Source organism: Lissotriton vulgaris, chromosome 2_1 (assembly GCF_964263255.1).
Source record: "Lissotriton vulgaris chromosome 2_1, aLisVul1.2, whole genome shotgun sequence".
In the NCBI taxonomy this organism is placed as follows: domain Eukaryota; kingdom Metazoa; phylum Chordata; class Amphibia; order Caudata; family Salamandridae; genus Lissotriton; species Lissotriton vulgaris.
Genome location: NC_141687.1, coordinates 437,369,451 through 437,393,989, shown reverse-complemented (window position 1 = coordinate 437,393,989; position 24,539 = coordinate 437,369,451). Strand labels below are relative to the sequence as shown.

Genomic DNA, 24,539 nt, shown 5'->3' with positions numbered 1-24,539 from the left:
GTACGGTATGAGAGGAATTTGCTTCCGCACTCCGCCGGCTTCGATCGGACGTCACTGCGTGGTGCGGTTTGCCGCTGTCCCCGGTTGGGAGAGCGGCCCTGTTTAAGATGATGTCCCTCCCTCGATTTCTGTACGCCCTCCAAAACACGCTTGACTTGGTGCCTGCTAGTTATTTCTGGGAGATCGAGGGCCTCCAGAGGAAGCTGGTGTGGGGCAGGCGACCTCGTATTGCACTGGCGAAATTGACTTTGCCCTGTTACGACGGTGGCATAGCGTTGCCCGATATAAAACTGTACTACTGGGCATCACAACTGAGTGCGGTCAACCACGCAATGTATGGTCCGGTTCCGAATCCGGCATTCGAGATGGATAAATGGCAGCTACCGGGAGGAGATTACAATAGGGCGCTCTACTCTAGATCGGCGGGGGAAAATCTCACCGGTCCCACTGGGGTTGCGGTACGAGTATGGGACGCTGAGACTGCTGCCACTGGATGGACAGACAGGCTGACCAGAGCCACTCCACTTTATGCGGCGGAGAGACTGGGCAGTCTTTGGACGACGAAGGGATTTGACAAATGGGATCTTATTGGCATTAGTAGGGTAGGAGACCTCTGGGTCAAGGATAGGATCAAAACCTTCATGGAACTACAACAGGAGTATACACTGGGCGATAGAGAGCATTTCCGGTATATGCAGGTTCGTCATGCACTTGACTCTGTCTTCCCGGCCGGTACCGCTATCCCAGAGTCCTCTCCCCTGGAAGACAGAGTGCTTGACGGGTATGTCCCTGATAGTACCATCTCCCTCATTTATAAAAAGCTCATCAATGATCGCTTGGATCTTCTTGTACAGCTTCGTGGGGCCTGGAATGGTGACGGGCTGGAGTTGGATGACGAAGATTGGCAGGCCGCGATATCATCCCCTAGGGAAGTCGCGATTCCGGCGCGTCTCCGGCTGGTGCAATTGAAGATTTTACACCGCGTGTATGTCACGGGTCCACGCCTGATGCGTATGGGTTACTCTATGGATGGGGTGTGTAGGCGCAGCTGCGGTATGCTTGCTACTTTTCTCCATATTTTGTGAGAATGTCCGGACGTAGTGGTGTACTGGAGACGAGTGCATGAGGTTATGGAAGAGGTTACGGGTGTTTCGTTATTGCCTGACGGCAGAAGGTGCCTGTTAAACGTTTGGGAGCCGAATGATTACAGCATAGCACAGACCCAATGGGCCGCCCTCGGCAACATGATAGCGAAAAGAGACATAGCCCAGCTGTGGGGGTCTCAAAGGGCACCTCTGGTTTTAACCTGGAAGGAAAACATAGATTGGTGCATGTTCAGAGAAAAAACTGTGTACATCGCCCGTGGAAGGCCTAAGAAATGGGGGAGGATATGGGGTCAATGGAACTCATATCGTGGAGAGATTTGCACCCCCCCTTTTGTAGAAATCAATGATATTCCTCTGTCCCCATGACCGGGCATTCCATGAGTCTATATCCTATTGTACTTTACTTGCTTGTTTGCTCTCGACCCCTTCCTTCCCTCCTCGTGTTCCCTTATCCTTTTTCACATCAGCTTTGTAGCTGGGTCGCTCCCCCTGCTATCTGAGACAGCCACGTACATTATAGATATCACCTCGGAATTTTGTTGTTATGTTTGTTTTTTTAAAAAAAAATATAAAATGTGAAACCTTTCATTTATCCTCCTATCATCACAAGAACATCGTATGGGCATATTATATCGCTGCCGAACCCCTGGGTTGTCGGCTGATGAGCTGTGTACTACTTTTGATTTTGATATTTACTGCTACTGGCCGGCCCCTGTGGTTGTAGGTCTGTATTTGTATTACTTTTCCCGTAATAAAGGTTTTAAAAAAAAACAAACAAAAAAAATATATATCGTTTGTAAAAATATCGTTTTTTTAGTTAACAAAAATATGTAAAATGAATTTTAAAATGCTTATAAATAAAATGAACATAGTTAAAAATATTTTGTGTTGTTTAAAATGAATAAGTAATATATATATTTTAATAAAACATTAATTAAACATATACATATAATATATTATATATGTACTTACTTAATAATACGTTTTAATAATTATTTGAATAACTTATAAATTATTAACAAATATTATAAATTACAAATACATCTATACATATAAAACAATAACATAAATAAAAATTGAATAATTATGTATAACGAATTAATAAAATTAAATTTACTTTTAATATTTTTTTAATTAATTATATACTACATTAACTAAAATAATACAAAAAATATTAAATAGCGGAGGGAATGAAACTACTATTCCAACTCCAAAAAATTACAACAGTAGGGAAAGCGTTGGAGAGCGTAGGGGTAAAAATTACTATTCCCACTCCAGGTAGTGCAACAGTAGGGAAAGCATTGGATAGCGTAGGGGTATAAATTACTATTCCCACTCCTGAGAGTGCAACAGTAGGGAAAGTGTTGGATAGCGTAGGGGTAAAAATTACTATTCCCACTCCAGGAAGTGCAACAGTAGGGAAAGAGTTGGATAATGTAGGGGTAAAAGTTACTATTACCACTCCAGGGAGTGCAACAGTAGGGAAAGCGTTGGATAGCGTAGGGGTATAAATTACTATTTCGACTCCAGTGAGTGCAACAGGAGGGAAAGTGTTGAATAGCGTAGGGTTAAAATTACTATTCAAACTCCAGAGAGTGCAACAGTAGGGAAAGCATTGGATAGCGTAGAGGTTAAAAATAACATACTTTTAAATAAATTACTTTTTTTAAATAATTAGTGAATTCATTATTAAATACCTCAAAACTATTTACAAATACCAATGCATGGTTATTAAAAACATAATTACCGATTAATAATTAACTAACAATAAATTGATAATAAATACCAATAAATAATAATTAATAAATATGAATTGCCATATAAATATTGAACAATAAAATAAGTTTAATACCAAAAACATATTATTTATTAAAACTGAATTACCAATTAACAAATATTGAGCAATTAAATGTTTTTTATACCAAAAATAATAATTATTAAACATTAATTACCAATTATTAATTGTTTATTAATATATTAATTGCATTTATCACTAAAGAATATGTCATAATATTTAATTACCAATTAATGAAAAAACTGTGAATTAATTTTCATAACTAAAAAATTATCATTTAAAATAATTACCAATTAATAATTCATGTCCAATAAATTAATTATCAATACTCAACAATACATTTAATAGTTACTTAATTAGATTTCAATTACATCCAACACTATTCCCCTATAAGCGTACAACATACTCTAATAATAAAATAATACACCACATAATTATCAATTAATCAATTAATAAAAATGAATTTCCAATTAATAAAAATGAATTACCAATTAATAATTAATTAACAATACTATAATTATCAATACCAATTAATTAAAATAAATTATTATTTAATTACAATTAAATTACTTCCCACCCTATTCCCCTATAAACCCACAACCCGCTACTGAACTTAAACGCAAAAAATAATTAAAATGTATTTATAATTCCTAAAAATTAATCATTCATTTAGTGTAATTAAATTACTTCCCACCCTATTCCCCTATAAACCACAACCTGCTAAGGTACTAAAAAACAAAAATTACTTAAAAAAACATTATTAACATATAACAATTGTTTTCATATATGTTTTTAAAAGTAGAAAACCTAACAAAACACATATATAATAAATACATAATAAAATACATACCAATAATATATATATATATATCAATAATAGTAACATCGATATTAGTAACATCGAAATATTTGATATCGATATTACTAACTTTGATATTACTTACATTGATATTAAAAAAAATCAATATTACTTACCTTAGGGCCGATATTCTGTCCATCGATATTCTTGACATCGATATTCTGTCCCTTCGATATTGTCACCTCGATATTAGTGTAGGTCAATATTTAATTTTCGATATTTTGACTGCTCACCGTGGCATGCACTGAGCCTCAGGTCTAAACAGCTGAGTAACATCTTTTATGCAGACGATCTGCTGTTGTTAAGTAACACCCTGTGGGCCTACAAATATTGATTAACAGGCTCGTCGAGTATTTAGCAGCTGGAAGTCAACCTAAAAAAAAAAAGTTATTCAGCTGAAACGACGAATAGTGAAACATGGAAAATGGTGCTTAAACGGTTTAAACATAGCCAAAATTACAACATACATGTACTTAGGGTTCAAATTGGACTCACAATATTATTTTGCTGCACAAAAAAAGCAAAAATTAAAAAATGAGATCTAAGGAAGCTGCCCAAAGAATTAATTTCCTTGTCGACTCCACTGGGCGATTGGTAGAGAGTGAGACTGAAATATTAGAAGTATTCCAGCAGTTTTATGAAACATTATATGCAAGTGAAGATTACGATAGTCAAAAAGCTACAATATTATTACAGCAGTACTGTAAGCAAGATCTGGGTGCGGAGGCAGCAGCGAAGTTAGAGGCTCCTATTACGCTTCTTGAACTTGAACCGGCTATTAATGGGCTGCCCGCAGGCAAGGCGGCGGGGCCTGACAAACTCCCGTTGGAGATTTATAAAAGTTTTTTTCAAGTCCTAAAGGACGATATGTTAGCTATTTTCAGGAGGGCTCAGACTGGTGCCTATCCTAAGTCATGGGATGAGGCCAGTATTGTGGTTTTCAGAAAAAAGGAAAAACCTGCGGATCGGGCAGCTTCATATCGACCCATATCACTGTTAAACAAAGATGGCAAAATCTATTCAAAACTTCTGGCGTCAAGGTTAGCAGGAGTGATTTCTCCATTGGTATCAATACGGCAGCACAGATTTATTCTTAAACGTGGAACAACAGACCACGTCCATCGGGTGATAGCCTTAATAGACCACGCTAATGGCACTGGTGCGGCCCTAAGGCTCATATTATTAGATGCCGAGGCTTTTGATCAAGTTTCCTGGGGCTTTTTATGGGCTGTAATGAGAAGTCATGGGTTCGGGCCACAGTTCATTACAGCCTTACAGACGCTATACCATCAACTAATAGCCAGGATCTGCACTATGGGGCTGCAATCGGCAGCCGTGTCTATACGGCGGGGGACAAGGCTGCCACCGTTCCCCACTTTTATTTTCTCCATATATCGATCCGTTTTTAAAGATGATCGAGAATAACTCTCAGATACAGCCAGTAATAATACATCAACAAGAATATCGAGTCTTTGCATACGCTGACTACGTGGCTGTTGTCTCCCCAAAACCAGCAGCAGCAATGCTGGAGATAGAGCACCTAGCGGCGGTATATGGGGCAGTTTCAGGCTATAAATTAAACACTGCAAAAACTCAAATCCTATGTGTCAACACTGGACCCTACACAGACCCTAGGGTACTACAAGAGGTGAAGTATCTGGGGGTACAGATAGGGGCCTCAGCCTCTGCCCTGGTAGAATCTAACTGGGGGCGGTTAATGACTGGGATCCGAAAGCAACTAGAGCAATGCAAATGCTTGCATTTCTCGTTGATAGGCAGATGCAATATCTTAAAAATGATGGTCCTACCAAAAATTCTTTACTTCTTCAGATGTGTACCATTGGAGATATCCAATGCTAATCTCACTCAACTCCAATCCATTTGCATGAGATTCATATGGGCACGTGGTAAAAGCACGGCGAGCAAAGAGGTACATGGTTCTACCTAGGGCCGTAGGTGGGTGGACTGTTCCCGATTTTATGTTGTATTATTACGCTTGAATGCTCCAACACATGAATATACTGCTTACTGGGGTAGGACCGGCAGACCCAGCCTAACAACCCTCTATATATTGTATACTGTTAGGCACTGAAGTAAAAAATCGTCTTTTTCTGAATTAGGGCTGGAGCTACTATAAGCGCACAAGATTTAAGATCTTTACAGCCGCATATAAAATATGGAAAGCCATTAAAAAAAATATACATGGTAGAAAGTGTATCTTGGTACACCCCATTGATTGCTCTGATTTTTTTTCCTAGTGTTTTCTAGGATCAGGTTGTGCATAACTGGCGAGCTAAAGGTATAACTTGTGTTGGTGATTTATACACAGAAGATGGGCTAAAATCGTTTGATCAGCTTAGGGAGCAATACCAGCTTCCGCGTTCAAATTTTTAAAAATATTTGCAAATTCGCGATCATCTGCTGAAAGCCCGCTGGAATATACAACCTAACCCTCTTATTGAAGTAAATAAGAAAGTGGCACGGATTGGTAAACTCTATTATCTCATGTTAGATGCAATGCCTAATGATTTAGAAACTCACACTAATAAATGGGATAATAGACTAGGATGTCAAGGGATATCACTTGAGACCTCAATTGAATTAGCTGGACGATTATTCATGTCTGCGAACTTAGACACTCAACATTATAAAACTGTTTTTTATCTGTACCATACGCCTGATAAAATTTCAAAATGGGGTGGTGATCAGGACGGAAAATGTTTCCGTTGTGGTGCATCAGCGGCTGATGTGGTACATATTTTCTGCTCATGTGCAGAGTTGAGGAGCTTGTTTGAGAAAGTAGGCACGTTTCTATCTGTGATTTCGGGAATACCCGTCCAGCTGTCACCTATGCAGATTTTACTGGGGGTAGAGATGGGTGTAGGTGCGGGCTCTGTGTCCAGTAATATTGTATATATGCTTTTTATAGCCACAGCCGTGCTTAGGCTCTGCATAGCCTCCTGTTGGCTGCAAAAGGATGCTCCATCATTTGATGCCTGGCGGGCGAGATTTTTTTTCATGTTCAATATTGAACATAGTTTATATGCCCTGAAAGGCAGGCGGAAAAGAAAATTAGGGGAGTAAATTTGGGATGCAGTTATGTCTTACTTGGAAGTGGATGTGTAAATTCCTCTGACCTCATGTGTATCCATGTGCTTGTTTTATGATTTATGATTTGTGGTATGACAATCTACATAATGTCTGGTACTCTCAATTTCTGATTTATTCTTGTTTCATATTATTATATTTGCCTCGCCGTGTGTTGTTCTGTATTAATGTCTTGTACTCTTGTATTTTCAATAAATATATTAAAAACATATTTTTTAAAGCTACAATTATAAAAGCTTAGGCCCTAAACTTTGCCTTCTCAAACCTGAAGAAAGGTCTATGGAGCCACAACCTAAAGGTGTTGATAACAATGATTAAATCAAAAGTGATTCCAACACTATCATATGGATGCAAGATAATGCTGTATAAACATGTGAACATGTTGGAGAAGCTTGCAATACGAACATATAAACGAGTGTTTTAGATTCCAAAGTCAGCCTCCCCACCAAAGTAAGATTGGAATTTGTCTTGGTAAAACAATCTGTAGCCAGGCAAGGGGTCTACGTGAAATGCTGTCATCAACTGAAGATTTCCCTGGAGGGATCGCTGGCTAAACACGTTTAGACAAAGATAAACCTGTCAAGGATGAAAGGTCAATTCGGCAAATACCTGCAGGACAGTATACAGAATCTTGGCATCCTCGACTAATGGCAACTGAACACGACTGACCATACATTTAAGAAATTTGTGAATAAATGCATACAGCAGAAAAGCAGGTTGGAAGATAAAGTTACATTGACAAAACGATTGCATGGATGGTTAGTAATAAACTCATACACCATAAGCAAGGGAGAATCCTGTTTTGAGGCAACACTATCATTGGCGATCAAGAGGGAATTGATAAAGATGCGATTTTGATGCCTTCCAACATTTGATTTCGTCCTTAAGTGGCATAAGAAGGCCTAACCGGAAGATGCACTGTGCTGCTTGTGTTACCAGGCAAAAGAAACGTATACACATGTACTCTGTAGGTACCCAAACCTGCTGGTACATCGGAGGCCATTGTTGCGTAAGGAATTCTTAGCTTTGGGTGTTAGATCCTGCAGGACAGCGACCATAGATGCCCTAATGCCGCAGAATTCTATGCTGAGTACTCGACTGGTGCGATTTTTAACAAGCAGATTACAATTGTTACATGGATGTTGTCCAGGGGGTAGAAAAGGTTTATATAGCATTTTTAATTCATGAGGGGTTGGTAGGGATGAACAAGAGAATACTTGATCCCTATCCCAGAGTCGCTTAAGCATCAATTAAAGGATTAGATGATCACGAGGAATAGCCCATTTCCGCCGGCAGTTGGATGCTCCGATTGCACAGTACAAGCTACCTTTGCACAGTTGCAGTAAATTCTATCTTTGCACAACTGCTTTAATGTTTGTTCCAGGCACTAAAGCCTATCAGGCTGACAGGAGAGAGTTAACAAGTTTGCCTTCTTGAACAGTTCTGCCAATTACTTCAGTCAAGCACTTTGACAATGCTATTTTGCACATGTATGTTATACTGTACAAGTGCTACAAACGTACTGCACTCGGCACTTTGGACAAAACATGGCGAGTATAAACCCCCACTAGCAGATAGGAGCACTCTAGTAGGTTCAAACTGGATACGCCTCCATGCACAATTGTCTTAATGCACCTTCCTAAGCACTTTGATAATGCCTCTTGCACAGTAGTGTTGATGTTTACAGCAAGCATTTTTTTGTGCGCTAAGCGTAGCAGGTGATGCGAGATGAAATGTATACACTGTTTCTCTTATAGTAAGCCCAGGATAAATGCAAGTTCTACTGGTTGCACGATTTTTGTGATCATATATTTATATTTGTATTGTATGTTCCTTGTGTTCTTCTTGCGTACACCTAGACAATACAGGAAGGCTTAATATTTTATACCGTTGTATGAACAATGAGACTCATCGATTGCTAGTTCTCTCATCTATGTATGGCATATTTTGCAGATTTGGCTCTATGCACCTGTGATGGACACATTGGTGCTTAGATAGTTTCAAGCAGAGATTTATTGATTATATATGTATTGTGCTGGTTTTATGTTTATGGTTTTTATTACCTAATTAAATACATTTTGTTTGATTGACCAACACATCTAGGCATGTCCTACATAAATAATGTGAATCCAATCCACTGACTCCCCGTACAGAAGAGATGCCAATTCAAGCTGCTGACCCACACACAGAAGGTTCTACACAATCCAAGGACCCGCTTACATTGACCACCGCCTGAACTTCCACCAACCATCGAGAAGACTACGCTCCACCTCCCTTTCACTTGCCCATTCTCCCTGCATCTACCAAAGCAGAAGTGGAGGACGCTCCTTCTCCCACATCGCAGCAAAGACCCGGAACAGCCTCCCTACGCACCTCCGGACCACCACCTCATTTCCGGAATTTCGAATGGCTCTCAAGACCTCGCTGTTTAAATAAAACTCAGAGGCCTGCAAGCGCCTAGAGACCCTATCGGGTGATTAGCCAACTTTTATAAATCCTGATTGATTGATTAATTGAATCTACAGTTAATGGCCATTTTATATGATTTAACTATTTACCAGAAGTGAACACAAAATATCTCTATTTATTATACTTAAACTGCAGTTCTGCATAAATTAATCATTTTTTTCTGAGTTCAGGTTTTTGTTTTGAGTTTTTTTGTATTGAGTTGTAGGAATTCCAGCTGAGGGTAATGGCTTTACAAACTAGGTAACACGGCTTAACGGGTTAAACGATCCCCGCTGACATCTGCCAGTGAGAAATTCGAGTCCATTCGAGCCGACTCAGACATTCACCCTTCACAGGTCCCACCCGGCACTGTATTGAATTATTGTCTCGGCAACTTGCACCTGCGATTAGCATTCGTCTTGTAATCAGGACCTGCTTGTACCCCCTAAGCATGTTTTGCAAAGGGTTGGGGCACGGCTTTCGTCATGCCACCACTCATTGTCTATTTGGTTACTCTACATAATTCTACACCTGTAATTTGTTGAATATGTCGCAGTTCGCGACGTGTTACAGTTCGCTATTTTGTATGCTAGAACTGATCCTTTTTACTAGCGAATACTGAAGGAATCAGAATTTAAGAATATAAATACTAAATCGTATGTCTCACACCTCCATTGTAAAGAGTTACAGGCTTAGACATTGTAGTTTAGCTAACAAAAACCTCTTTGAAACAGTCTTCGAAGACAATTAGCAAGGATTCGGTCGCAGCGCAGCTCACAATAATGAGTAAAACAGAAGATAGAAATATTGTGGGCTTCTGCGCAGGTCACGTAACCCGACCCAGGTTTACCTATCCATCACGCGCCCGGGGTCGATCTAGGGCTCTTCGATGTAGCGCAGGAGGTACAGGTGAGCTGTTCAAGGCCCATGGGGATATAGTATTATAATAATACCTAGCCATCTTCGTCTGGTGAACATTTTCACTCAAGAAATAGCAAACAAATGTTTGATTGTACGCGCTGGACAGCAAGAGGTATCCTTCCCCTGAACATTTGCTCAAAGCCCCGTTTTGAAGGCGTTTTTCCGGGCGCTTCGCAGCGGACGTAGTTAATGATGTGCCGACCTCTCACCTTTCCTGTCTTTTCATCGCTTTGTCAGTTTGACCATTCAGTTACGAAATCTAATGCCTGCACAAACGGAAAACGTAATTTAAATCCAAGGTATACTAATGAGGCTGCTTTCGGCGCAAGTCATGTCCTTTTCTGTTCAGCGTCCAAAATGGCTCCTTAGCAACGAGGGGATTGAAAAAAAAAAACCGCTTAAAGCGCACGGTGTCACTGTGCTGGTTTCAGCCACAGCACCTGGACCAAGGACACAAACAGCAGCTACTAATCCGGTCGAGGGAGAGCTGCCTCTAACCCACCTGAAGCCTGCCTGCAAACAACTGGCGTGAATTCAAACAGGTAACTCGCGAGACTGGCAAGATCCTTTAAATATTTTAATCACAGTGTGACTGGAGGCGGGGAGAAAGGGGGCATGTGCAATGCTTGCAAGTAAAGTACACGTTGTTTGAAAAGCGGTAACATTTCCTAATCTCTCACGGTGTTATTTACGCATCGCCCCCTGGATGAATCATAATGCGAAATGTTGTACCTGAGAACTTTGGGAACTTTGCCATGCCTCTTGCAAACATTCTGGCCATCCTATTCCATCCACTTTCCAGTAATTACACGTAAAATAACCACTTATCAGTGTTGCTTTCTTTGGCTCAAATTTTAAACATACACATTGAGTAATAAAAGGTAAACACATAGAAGCAAATGTACTTTACTATTATAACGTTTACATCGCCAGTTCAATTACACTGCAGGAAAAGTATGACACTGTTGTGACCAATGTAAATATACTATAGTAATTTGTACATTTGTATTCTAGAGTTACGATTCTTTTCAAACTTTCTACAGTCTTGTAGTACATATAATAATAATTCTTTATTCGGTTAATCACAAAGAGAAACCATAAAAGAAGCAAGTAACATAAGAAATTCATACATACATAGATTAAAAAGAAGACTATTTCATAAAAAACATTTGTGCAGTTTAAGCAAAAGGAAAAAAGGTGATTTTGTTTCAGAGAGTCTTTGATCATTAAATCGTTTTCTTTTCCTTTTTCCTTAGTGCAGTTTGCTAAAGGTTTTTTCTGTGGTTCAAAATGCATTTTAAAAAGTTTAAAACCAGGTAACAGACTTCTTCCGACTCTAAGGTTTGCAGTCTTAGAAAGGCTGGTCGACATTGTCTGAGGCCCCATCGCCTGCACAGCGGAAGTATCCAATATTTTCTGTGGGGATGATAAAATTTACAGAATAAAATGACGTGGATGTTGGATTGGGTAGATTTCGCGTCGCAAGGGCATGGAGGCAGGTTTGGGTCCCAGGCTTTGTTTAACGGAAAGGCGACCAGTCTGTGAAAGAGGTTCAGTCTGAGCCTGGTAAGTAACATCCTCTCGTATGTTTTAGTGTCGAGAGTAAGATACGGTTGAATGCCAAACGTTTGCTGGACTGTGTTTGCGTGAACCACTGAGGGTTTTACTGACTCAGATGACAGTCTTAGTGTTTCCAAGTGCCGTAGTGCAAGTTCCTTGAGTTCCTTTTTTGGGAGAGCTACCAGTGATTCTGGCTGGAGGTAGTGTTTTTCAAGGCCAAGGTCGGTGAAAAAGTTTCTGACGTAGCTAAGCCACTTAATTCTGTAGGCGTAGTCGAGTGACATTGTGTCGGCCACTATCGACTGTGATAGTGTGTTAGCTTCCGACGTCCAAATACGCCTCCACAAGAGTAGTGGCTGAATTTTAAGGAGGTCCTGCAAGTAAGGAATTCCCAATTCCATGTGGGAGGCGTAATTTGATGAGCCTTTTGGGGTGGCAAGAAGAAATCTTATAAATCGATTTTCGATTATTTGGAGCGCTCCAACGTCTGTGTGACCCCAGATCCCTGCTCCATAAAGAGCTATCGCCTGGCACTTGGCATTGTAGATTCTTAGGAGTTCTACTGGGCGCCTCCTTCCCAGTTTCCGAGAAAAGGTCTGCAGGGCTGCTATTGCGCGCTTAAAATTGTGACATCTCGCCTCAACTGCTGGTTTCCATGTTAGGTTGTCGTCAATCACAATCCCAAGGTATGGATATTGTGTGGCGGTCTCCAAAGGCTGACTATCGAGGAAGATGTTTTTTTTTCCTTTCTTCCCCCTCCCCGTGGTCATGACAAAAGTTTTTTTTACGTTAACCTGTAGGTCCAGGGAGTTCATAAAGGTGGTGTATCTATTTAGAGAGTACTGAAGTTCACGTGGGGTTCGGGCCAGGATGACGGCGTCATCCGCGTAGAGGAGCGCTGGAATCAATCTCTGTTTCATTTTTGGGAGGTCCTGGGCCCCTCTTAGCATCGCCTCCTCCAAGCCGTTTGTGTAGAGCGAGAAGAGAAAGGGGGCCAGGACGCAGCCCTGCCTAACTCCTCGCTCCACCCCAAATGATGCCGTCAACTCGCCGTTCTTTCCGAACCGTACTCTAGCTGAGGCCCCGGAATACAGCTCTCTTAGAAGGTCCAGCAATGAGGGGTCCACGTTCATCTCTTTTAAGACTGTCCATAGTTTGGAATGTGCAACGCAGTCGAAAGTGGCAGACAGGTCTACATAGACCATGTATACCGTCGATTTCTTTGCGTGCATGTATTTGGCCATTATGAGGCTGAGATTAAGTGCCTGCTCAACTGTCCCAAGACCTTCTCTAAAGCCGAATTGTAAATCCGAGATAATGGACTTTTCCTCACTCCACAGTTGCAGTCTCTCCAGAATGACCCTTCCCACCACTTTGCCAAGGGAGTCCAGAAGGGATATGGGTTTATATGGTGTACAAAATATATTAATGGTACTTCTATGAAAACCGCAGTGCATATATTTGAAATACTGTGCTACTTATTGTCAAATCCAATATAGTATATGCATAGCTGATACTCCAGTAAATAATACCGTAACAGAGCTAATTAATGTTTAGTTTAGTAAATAGAATGTACGGACTCCAAAGTTATCAACAAAAGTTCAGCGTAATATAACCTAAAGTGAGACGTCACTATCGCAAATGTGATTCAACCTGTTTCAGGTACTGCATTCATGATGTAATAATCATAAGCTTCACTATAATTACAAATACTGCAGGTGATAGAATACGGAGTGTTGATATATTTTACTATGTAATAAATATACTGTTGATATTTTGTTCTAATAATTTTGTTCTAATAATATTTTCAAATACTTCTAAATATCCTGTAGTAAATGTATCGCCATTGCTGCTGTATAGTTGACTCACTAGCAGCCTACAATTACTTACCGGTAATAACATTAATCGGAATCCTTCTGTAACTGTGATAAATCTCTCTTCATAACTTTCTCTAAAAGTATAAAGACCCCTCCCCTCCTCCGTACGAAGTCTATGACACCACACAGTTGGACCGGCTGACAGGGTGAGAGGGAGCAGCTGATTCATCGCTGCGAGAGGAGGACTCAGTGTAATGCTATCACAGGTAAGTAATTGCAGCATTACCTTTTCATCCCTCTCGCTTGATGAATCACTGATTGAGATGTACCCAAACCACAAAACCAGAACAGGACAATTGCATAGAATATGCAGAAAAAAGTTTAATGAACAGCAAAATAACGATGACAACACAGATGCCAGATGCAGAAGCGAGGGTAGGTGACACGAGCATCGCACCCATCAGAACCGCCTCAAATGTGCGTGGTCTACTGCATTAACCCATGAGGCCAGATGTCGATTACGACTAGATCGGACAACCAGTTATATTAATCACGAGTCGGTACCACCCTGTTAGAGGGGAACCGCTCATTGCTAAATCACAACTTGGGTAGGCTATTTACCCTCCCATGGTTTCATGTTGGTCCCAATGAAGGGTAAATGATCTGTTTAGATCAACAGGGGCATGAAAAATATTGTCCCACTTCTATCTCACAAAGGAATTCATTCTTTCACACACACCACTCACCATCTCTTTTGGACTCTTTTACATTCATCAAATGGTGATAAAACAAAAAGATCTTCGCTAAAGTGACCCATCGGGGGACCCTTAGGGCATTGCAGTGCCGGCCCAACAAGGAGCACTCGCCCTGTAATGAATTATGACATCCCTAGGGATGTGTGAGGTATGACATCCCTACGAATGTGTGAGGGCAACAAGAAACAGTCTTGTTGACTGTCCCTTATAAACTATCCAGTACCTAGACTTCCCCTATATCTACCTGGAACAGCAATCTGCCTTTTTGAAACATAACACAGATGCCAACATCTTGGAACCCAACAGATCCAGAACCTCCGTGCCCTGGACCACCCGATAATGGTTAACAAAAGTAGAAGGAACCGCCTAAGTGGCAGCTCGACAAATTTCTTGCAAAGACGCTCCCTGCACCTCAGTAACTGAGGCGGCCATGCCTCTCTTAGACCTCCCCTGGATCCCCATGGGAGACGACAAACCAAACTGCTTGTATGCCAGCAGAATCACAGATCTGATCCACCTGCTCCAGTTCTGAGTAGAAATCTTACCCTCCCTTACAAGAGGGACCAAAATTAACAAACAAAGAAGAGGAAACTCAGAACTCCTTCACCCGGTCCAGGTAGATCAAACCGCTCTCCGAACATCAAGAGAATGAAGCACCACCTCTCCAGGAGAATGAGGATCCAAACAAAATACAAGAAGAATGACTGCCTGCTGAAAATGGATCATATACTTCACTTTATGGAAGAACTCAAGGCCCAACAGAAGAACAATCCTGTCATCAAACACTCAAAAGAAAGGAGATGGACAAGACGGAGAGCCCAACTGTCCAAGGCAACGAGCCAAAGTAACAGCCACCAAAAAGAACACTTTCAATGTCAGAAATCGTAACTCCACAGAAGATAAAGGCTCAAATAGGAGATACTGGAGTGCCCACAACACCAACTGCAAATCAAAAGAAGGACACACCATCTGCGGGACAGGACGGAGATTTGAAATCCCCTTTGAAAATCCTGGACACCAGGCCCTGAATGTCCAACAGACACCTGTCCCTCATTTGGTCTGATCTTTATGCTGGTCCTTTCTTGCTTTCCTTTCCACCACCCATGAGATGGCCATTGGTTGAAGTAATAGGGTTCTTAAAAGGAATTGGAAAGGCATTATTAAGGCATCCTTATCTGGGCTCTGAATGATGGTAACTGGACAGACCACAATGACACAGAATTGGCAGCTTCAGAGTTCTCTCAGCTTGCTTACCTTAACCATTGATTTTGTAGCCCAGTTGAAGGAAACCTTCTACATGTAGGAAAAAGCCTTCCTCCTCTTGATTTTCTGACAGACTCATAATACATAGACAGGCCTGCCGTCGGCAAGAACGTGCTTGGAGTAAAGGACATAAACCACACAAAAGAGACAGTTACAAGGCCACTCTGGCCGAATACAAGGCAGCCTTTAGGCAAGATAAATCTCTCTAATGTAAGAATAAGCTTGCATTAGCTAATTCCTCAAGAGACCTCTTCAGTTTGATTAATCTCCTAAACACGCCCACAGCCTCCCCTAGCATTGAGAGCTCCCAAGCCTTCTGTAATCGTATGCCAATTTATTTCCAAACCAACATTTCCACTCTGAGCCTTCCACTTCTGTTCAAATGGATGCCTATACAGACTCTGCCCTTTAACAGTCCAGGAACATTTTTGTGGGCCTTTACTCTCGTCTGTCTGCTCTCTCATCTTTAACTCATTAATTGACTGAACAGAATCTTCCCAGCATGAAATCAGGCTCCCCATTGATACCTTGCTCAGCAAAGGTGATGCAGCTGGAAGCTGACTCTATTATCCCCCGCCTCACACCAACCTTGAATAAGGCGATTGCTTCGGACTGTTATCCTTATATTTGGAAAAAATTAGTTGTTAAGCCTCTCCTTAAAAAACCCCATTTAGATCCTTCAAATTAAAAAAACTATCAACCCATTTCTCTGCTGCCGGTACCCACTAAGATCTTGGAGAAACAGCTGAATTTTCAGCTGGTGACCTATCGAGAACAACAATAGCTGCTGGACCCTTCCCAGTTTGGATCCAAGAGCAATCATGGTGCAGAGGCTGCATTGTTTTCAGCAGTCAATGACATCCGATCCTCGGTGTATGCAGGACAGGCTGCGGTGCTGATCCTTCTGGATCTATCCACAGCCTTTGATACCATATCCAATACCCTGCTCATTGACTGCCTGCAGGAAATTGGGGTTGCAGACTCAGTCCTTAAGCTCCTGTCATCCTTCCTGATGGATAGGTCACAGACAGTGGCTGTGGATCTGTTTTAATCACGGCCCATAACTACCCCAGATGGGGTTTCTCGGGGTCCCTCCCTGAGCCCCACCTTGTTCAATATATATGTTTCCCCACTGGCAGAGCTGATAAGATCTATTGGGCTTCAGGCCTTGTCTTAAGTGGACGACACACACATAATTGTGCTTATCAAGAAAGAGATAGAGGCATCGACTATCAACTTTAAGAACTGCTTGAAGGCAGTGGCTATTTGGATTGTAAAGAATGACCTCCATATTAGTGGCGATAAGACAAAAGTTTTGATCTTTGGTAGCAACCATCCATTTGGACCCAATAATGGTGTCCAGAAATGCGGATAAAATACCCAACCCTGTTGACTCGGCAAATAATCTCGGAGTTCTAGGGGGCAATAACTTGTCCTTAAATCTTCAAGTTAATCAGACAATTTCAAGCAGCTTTTGAGTGGTTAAGACACTTAGGAAAGTGTTTCCTTCCCTCTCTCTCCCTGCACGCAAATAAGCAGCTTTGGCATTGATTATGTCAAGTCTGGACTATTGTGAAGGGCTCTGTAAGAAAGAGGCTCTGTATATACTCTACCAAAGTAAGGTATAGTGTGCACAGAGTCCAGTGGATCCCCAGAGAAATAACAGAGGCTAAATTAGGTAAGTACTAACAGCTCCCTTTGTGGTAGTGTGGATGAGCAGTTAGGCTTATCCAGAGGGTTTGTTAAGCATTTATTGTATTAACTTAATCAAGGCTGATGGCACACTCTCAGGCCATGTAGATAAGTATAACAATTATATACTTATGTTTCTATTTTCAGAACCAAGGAGGATTTGGCATAGGTAAGTGAAATATACTCTCAAATGCAAGACTTTACAAGGAAATGCAGTTCTGGTTGTATTTGCAGTCGTTACAGGTTTGTTTTGGTTCAAAAAGTAGTATAAATTAGTACTTACTTTCGGAATACTTTTGGATTACTTTTGGATTACATCGACTACTCTGGGTGGTATGCCTAGATACCATACCAGGGATCTCATAATAGAAGGTAAGTAAGACTTCTTAAGATGTGCAGTGTAGTTACTTTTTCACAATACAAAACATCAGTTCAACAACATTTTTGGAACAAAAACTCGTAACATTGATTCCTAAGGGAGAAAAATGGTCATCGGTTTCACAGGTAAGTACTCCACTCATGAGTGAGAGTTTTGGGGGTTAAGACCAAGGTTCCCCAAAGTCTAGGTAGACACTCAAATTGCACCACCAGCGGCACTAGGGCGGCTGGGAGCAGAGTGCGGGGGCCCATTGTTATCCATGGGAGAAAAATGGTTATCGGTTTCACAGGCAAGTACTCGACTCATGAGTGAGAGTTTTGGGGGTTAGGACCAAGGTTCCCCAAAGTCTAAGTAGACACTCAAATTGCACCACCAGCGGCACTAGGGCGGCTGAGGAGCAGAGTGCAGGGGCCCATTGTTATCCAATGGGGCTAAAGGGGCCTTCGATCAGGGACTACTTATGAGCATGCCACTTGGCTGTGGGAGCGAAGCTCATGGGGTAGATATCAGGACTTCAGAGACCAACGATCAGCACAGGAACTGCACCACCAGAGGCACAGGAGCGTCCGGGTGCAGTGTGCCAAGGCGATGTCGTGAGCCCTGTGGATTTCAATGGGATCACTGGTTCGGTAAAGTAACTCTGATATGTAAGTGACTTGTCTTCCTGTGGAGACAAAGCCCCCTTCCTGTCCCATGCACTTGTGCTTGTGAGCAGACATGAAAGGAGGCTTACAACCCCCAAAGGCTAGACACACCTTTAGGGTGGACTTGTGGGTCTGTACAGCTGAGGGCTCTGGGTAGTTTGCTGATATACACCCCCTGCACATGGGCACCTCAGGGGTGGATTAGCCGCAGGACCTGTAGGCAATTGGTTACCGGCCCTCACTCTCCTAATAAAAAAAAAAGAAAATCCAGGGTTTAATGGGCACCCTTGTCTCCAGAACACCAGATGTGCTCTGAAGAAGAAGAGGACAAAGAGAAACTGTATCAGCACAAGGTAGGACTCCAAGAAGAAGAGGCATAAAGTACTACACCTGTGGCAGCCCCGTACACCCGCCGGACTACGACTTGTCCATGGCCAGGGACCTGTTCCAAAAAGAAGTTGAAATCCACTGCAAGCCAAAGACCTCACCAGGACTCCCTTGGGCTAGTGGTACTGGTCCCCTGCAGTCGGTAGGCGCAAAATCCTCCTCCACGTTCTTCAGAAGGACTGACCACCGGGTTCTGTCTTGGACCAGTCTGCAAAGTAAACGGCCTCGTGCCTTCTGAGAGGCTTAGTCCTGAACCTCACTGGACCTCTGGAAGAAGATTGACCCAGTTGTTCCTTTGCTGGGATCAAGGCTTGTTGGTGGTCAAGCTGACCACTAACTGCTTCACTCGATGCCCTGCACGGAGGGCACTTTCTGCATCATCTCGTCTCCATTTCTGTGGCGCAGTTGTCGAGTTCTTGCATCCCAAAGAAGGCTTTGTTGGCGCGCCTTGTAAAATCATCACTCGTAGCCCCGTTCAGCTCCATGGATAGCCAGGTACATCTATGCGCCCGAGACGCCTGAGCTAGGCAGAGCAGTTCTGACTGGTGATTCTTGGATCCGGGGCCCCTCCAAGCTTCACCTCCAAGGGACTCCTCTGAACTCAACATGCAAGCATCGTTTTGTCAAGTGCTGTTTTTGACAGCTCCCGATTAGCACCAAGTAGAGCAAAGTCACCTCTGCACCCGGGTTCCCTGGGAATGGTAAAATTGTTATGACTGTTGCAGCTTAGTCTGTGGACTGCAAAACCTTAACTTCATGTGGGTTCAGTGGCACTCTTGCCACAAGTGACCGAGTGTTACTTGAGATTTTCCCCATTGACCACAATGTTAAAGTTTGACAACTCGGCAAAGTATCGATTTCTTGAACACTTTTAAATTGAGAACTTCGGCTATCCACCTTGTGTTGACTTCGTTTTGGTGTCTAAATTTATGTACAAATAAGCGCTATTTTAAAAAATTGGTGTCGGATTTCTTTTGAGCCATGTCAATGACTTATTGTTACTGTTGGTACTGTAAAATGCCTTAAACACGCTCCACTAAATCAGACTGTCTACTCTTTCCCACTCTACCAGGATTTAGAGAAGGATTACTAGTGTGAATCCGGGGTCAACTTTTGGGTATCGTGCAAAGAATTACATGGGAAGGCCTACCAACTATACCACATAATAGTACCTCCTTGCTACAGTTATGTTCCCCCTTGCCATAGTATAAGAACTTCACAGTGCCATGACAGTTTCTATATTGCTGACATACATGCAGCAACCTATCATACTGGTCTGCGGTGCAACTCAAGACCGACACCTCCATCCTGACATGCAGTACCCCATTCTATATCACTCATTACTTCAAGTCAGTTTTGCTCACTGGTCCAACATTTGTGATAAAAATTTGTAAATCTACTAACTAAACGCATTTGGCCTAAAGCAACCCAGTTACATAATAGTACAGGGATAAATAAGAACAAGACTTAAGCAATCATAATTTTCCAGGAACCACTTCCCCTTCAAATGATATAACATATGCAAAGTCCTGTAATGGAATCCATTTGATCCCCTGTTGAGTACAGTAATTTCTTACTACTGAGCCATCTGCTCATTTAATAGGAACACATAATAGTTTCCATATTTAATTTATGTTTTCTTGAATGTTATGATCATTCTCTACTTTCCTTTTCCCAAAATAAAATTGGCCAATTACAGCTTTCTACCTTTCAAATTTCAGCTATTGTACAATTTCCTATAGAGGAGGAAGACACTTCCTAGTCATTTGTCTAGGTCAATGTTTTCTTTGAAAGCATTTCACTTTTGACTATAAATGTGACCTTAAGAATACAAACAGTACTACTTTTACAGGACGTGCTCCAAGACTCCTTTATTCATCTCTATCCCACTTAGAGTTGAACTCTACGTCTGACTGCAGGTCTCGACAAAGTACGCATGTCACTCCCATTGTACACAAATTGTTACACAGAAATAAGTGTTTACGGAATACTTAATTTTAGAAGTAAATACTTGCAAGTATTGCTTCTCTTTGTACATGGTATGGGAACGTCAGCTAATTTTAAGTATAAACAATATTCATGTTCAGTAATATTTTCCTATTTGAAATGCTGTCATAGTTTTATTTCAGCTTATTTTAAATATTAATGTTTATTCATATTTTCAAATTTGGAATGCTGTTATTGTGTTACTTTTAGTTGCAAGCATTTCAGGTATGCATACCTTACCTTTTTCTTTTCAAATTTCAGAAAATAAATCAAGAAGCACGAAGGAAAGGGAGATAGTTGCATCTGAAAGAATCTACCATTCATGGAAAGAAAACAACTTAAAAAAGAAATAAGAAAACTTCTGTAAGTAAGACGCAAACTATACTTTGTTTACACACAAAACAATGGTCCTGGTTCAAATATGACTCATGTGCTGTGACAAGTGTCTATCACATCAAAATAACACTCACCGCAAATTCATTTAACATATGTCAAATCACATTAATATATATAAATTAAACCAAGTAAACATTTTGTATGCATTTATTTATGCATAATCCATATTGACGCAATCTTATTTTTGCGAGCTTTTAGCTTGTATCAAATATAGTGAATAACACATAAATATTAGAATGCAATTGTATAGTCATTACATTTCAATGTGCTCTCAGAAGAAAGGGAAGGGAAAGTGTGCAGGTTGTGAGGGACCGGGTAAAGGTGGTGTGACTGGTTAGGAACATCACGTTAAAATCAAGATGCCTTTACAATCAGTATGTACAAGGTTCCAAAAATGCATCTAACATAGGTGTAAATTAATCAATTTCTTTATATCCTATGATGTGCTTGAGTGGCGGAGTCTACGTTTCGACCCCCGAAATACGCTGAAAGGGTAATTGCTGCCTCATGCTGGGGTCTTCATCAGGACTGTGTGATATGAGAGCCTACAAAGATATTAAGGGAATCAATTACCTGATATTAACCGGTGAGTGTGCTAAGTTTTGTAGGTATTAGGTAAAGAAAATTTATTTACATACATCGAAAGACGGTAGAAATCTGTGCCGTCAAGGGATGGGCCGGGTAGTGCTCCTAGAAAATCTGTTGAAGAAATAATGGAGACTGGGATTCAGTCGCTAGCTAGACCAAGCTGCTAGATGCGGAAAGCTCATGGCTAATGGGGAACTTACTTGGAAACTGTTCCTTACAGGTATAGTTTAAGTTTCTCCAGGCTTACGTCCTGCTGTTCTCAGTTCTTGCACGCGCTGTGTGGGAAAGATATTAAATAATGAAAAACCACACGGATGGCTAACTGTGGTGTATTCATAAAAAGGACAATGCACTGCCGAGATAATGCGCTCTAGGGCGCTGGATCTTGAATACACATTGAGCAAATTGCTGTCAGAATATTCACATAGAGTCTGTGAATACTGTGCGCTTTAAAGCGCTGAGCAGTAGTGCAAAATAGATTTAGGAAACTTGTGATGGAATCATTATATTGCGCAGACACAACACATATCCGAAATGCATCGTCTTGTGTTGAAATTATTAAAAGCAACAAGGTCGCGTTAGAATTGTGGGCTAATATTCAAGGAGTTAGTACATTTCGTGAGTGGGAGGCCGATCGCTGGGCTCTCAGCTCTATCTCACTTTTGATTGGCCCTTTGGAGACGAGCCCCCAACCTGACAAGTACTCAGCGGCTGCACCGCGAGTCGTTCAGTTCCAAGCCCAGAACCCCAGAGGTCAGACAACAGACGGCACGCTTAAAGTAAGTCTTCCCTCCATGTCCTGACAACCCAGCGATCGGCCTCCCACTCACGAAATGTACTAACTCCTTGAAATTTGACATTTTGTGTTTTAATGCTTCCCTGTAGACACATTTTAATTTTTTAATATTTTCCATGTTTGGTGTCGCTTTAATGATTATATTTTACTCTATCAAGTCAAATTGGTTTGGTAATTTGAAACTATTTATTTCATAACTGCAATTCTGTATTGGTGTTGCTGTGTGTGCCACATACCCTTTTCTCTGAGTAAGACATTGCTGCTTGTGCCAATCTCGCAGGGGTTAGTGTGGCTTTTGGAGCTCAACCGCGGTTCATACGAAGTCTCTCTTTCTCCCTAGTTTCACTATCTCTTTTCTTGCCCTTGGGAAATTACACAAATCCCATCCCAACAATGCACTATATCTAAATCTATATATATAAAAACGAAAGTATGTCTGTCTGTCTGTTTGTCCTTTATGCATTACTACACCATTCATCCGATCGCCATGAAAGTTTGGGAAGTTGTTGAGTACACTCCCGCAAAGGTTTCTGTCAAAAATATGTTTTTAAAATCGGTCCCCCAGGGCCCTCATAATCTTTCTAATACTGAAATAGACAGCAAATTTGCGAGCACCGTCGAGAGTTATGACCCCCAAACGGAAATCGATTGGTCAATCTACTTCAGAAGCACGAAAGAAAAAGGCATTACGAGCTTCAGAAACAGACGAGCAACGGGAAGCAAGATTAGAAGCTGTTCGAATACAAACTGCTCAAGCCCGTAATGCTGTTCGAATAGAAACTGCTCAAGCCCGTAATTCTCAAACGAACGAGCAAAGAGAATCAAGATTGGAAACAGACCGATTACGCTTTGCTCAAGCCCACTCGAATGAAACAGGAGAGCAACGAGAATCAAGATCGGAAGCCAATTGAGGACGCACCGCTCAAGCACACTTAGAAATGTTTTAAAAAATAAAATGAATACGTTTTAATAACAATGACACAATGTAAATTTAATCTTATCTTAACGAGTTTCCTTGAATTTCCTTTCTTCTGAGATCGCAGCAACGCGTGACGGGTAAGCTAGTATTGTATAAAATATAACACAAGTGGGAGTTGAGTCAATACTTTTACCTTATAAATCATAAACGAGGATTGATTACACAAGGCATAGATCTCGCTCCTATCCTAGTGGGGTGTTCCTGAGGCCTCATGTCAGCACCCAATACATCCTGGTCACTGGATTAAGCTCCTGCATGATTGCTGATGAAACCCAGATCCTGGGATGGATGACTCAATATTATTATTGCATCATTGTTTGAAAAATGCCCAGGACTGGATGGGCAGGCACTGTCTCAAGCTGAACTCTGGCAAAACAGAGATGGTGGTGTTGTGGGCAGAATGAACTTCTGAGGATTAGCATGCCACCTAACTGAAATAGCCTCTTTCGACTAAAATCACCAAAAAATCTCAGCTTAAAAATTAGTGCACATTTCTTATGTCTATTTCCAGGTCACTTCAATTACATCCTCTTGTTTTTTCAATTGAAGCTATTGAGAAGTATTTTAACTTATCTGAACCCAGACAGCTCTACCACCACACTGCTTGCGTCTGTGGGCTCTAGGTGTTATTATGACAATGCTCTGAATTCCATGATTGCAAGGGTCGGTTTTCACTGCTCCAAAAACAAACATTCTCTGTCAGAGTCTCCACTGTAAACGTGCACCTCTAATGCTATATGTGTGCTCTGACCTTTGTTTGCACTGCTCACCTTTGTGTATTGCACTGTGTTGCTCTGTTGATAAGTAGATATATTTGTGCTGCTGATGTCCTCTTTGGAGCCCATAGGTATGATCATACAGTACCTTTGCTGTAGATACTCATTTGTCTCACAATAGCCCAAAGAATTAATTTTCTGTATTGTGCAGGTCCATCAATGTGTCCAATAATTGGGTTTCTTAGTGATCAGTCACACACCAATATGGAATGGCAGACTAAATAATTGATACAAGATCAAATTAGTGAAGCCTATTCAAGGACTGTGAGGACAGGTGTTAGACC

At 41.4% G+C, this 24,539-nt stretch overlaps 1 protein-coding gene across 1 annotated transcript in view; it reads left to right on the top strand.

Annotated features, from left to right (window-relative positions):
* Positions 1-10,648: 10,648 nt before the first annotated feature.
* C2_1H2orf80 (chromosome 2_1 C2orf80 homolog) overlaps positions 10,649-24,539 on the top strand; it is a 299,006-nt gene continuing 285,115 nt past the window's right edge. Inside the window, exons 1-2 of the mRNA XM_086955343.1 lie at positions 10,649-10,779; positions 20,982-21,083. Coding sequence (XP_086811469.1) covers positions 21,043-21,083 — 41 coding nt within the window. The 5' untranslated portion in view covers positions 10,649-10,779; positions 20,982-21,042. The remainder of the gene's footprint in view (positions 10,780-20,981; positions 21,084-24,539) is intronic.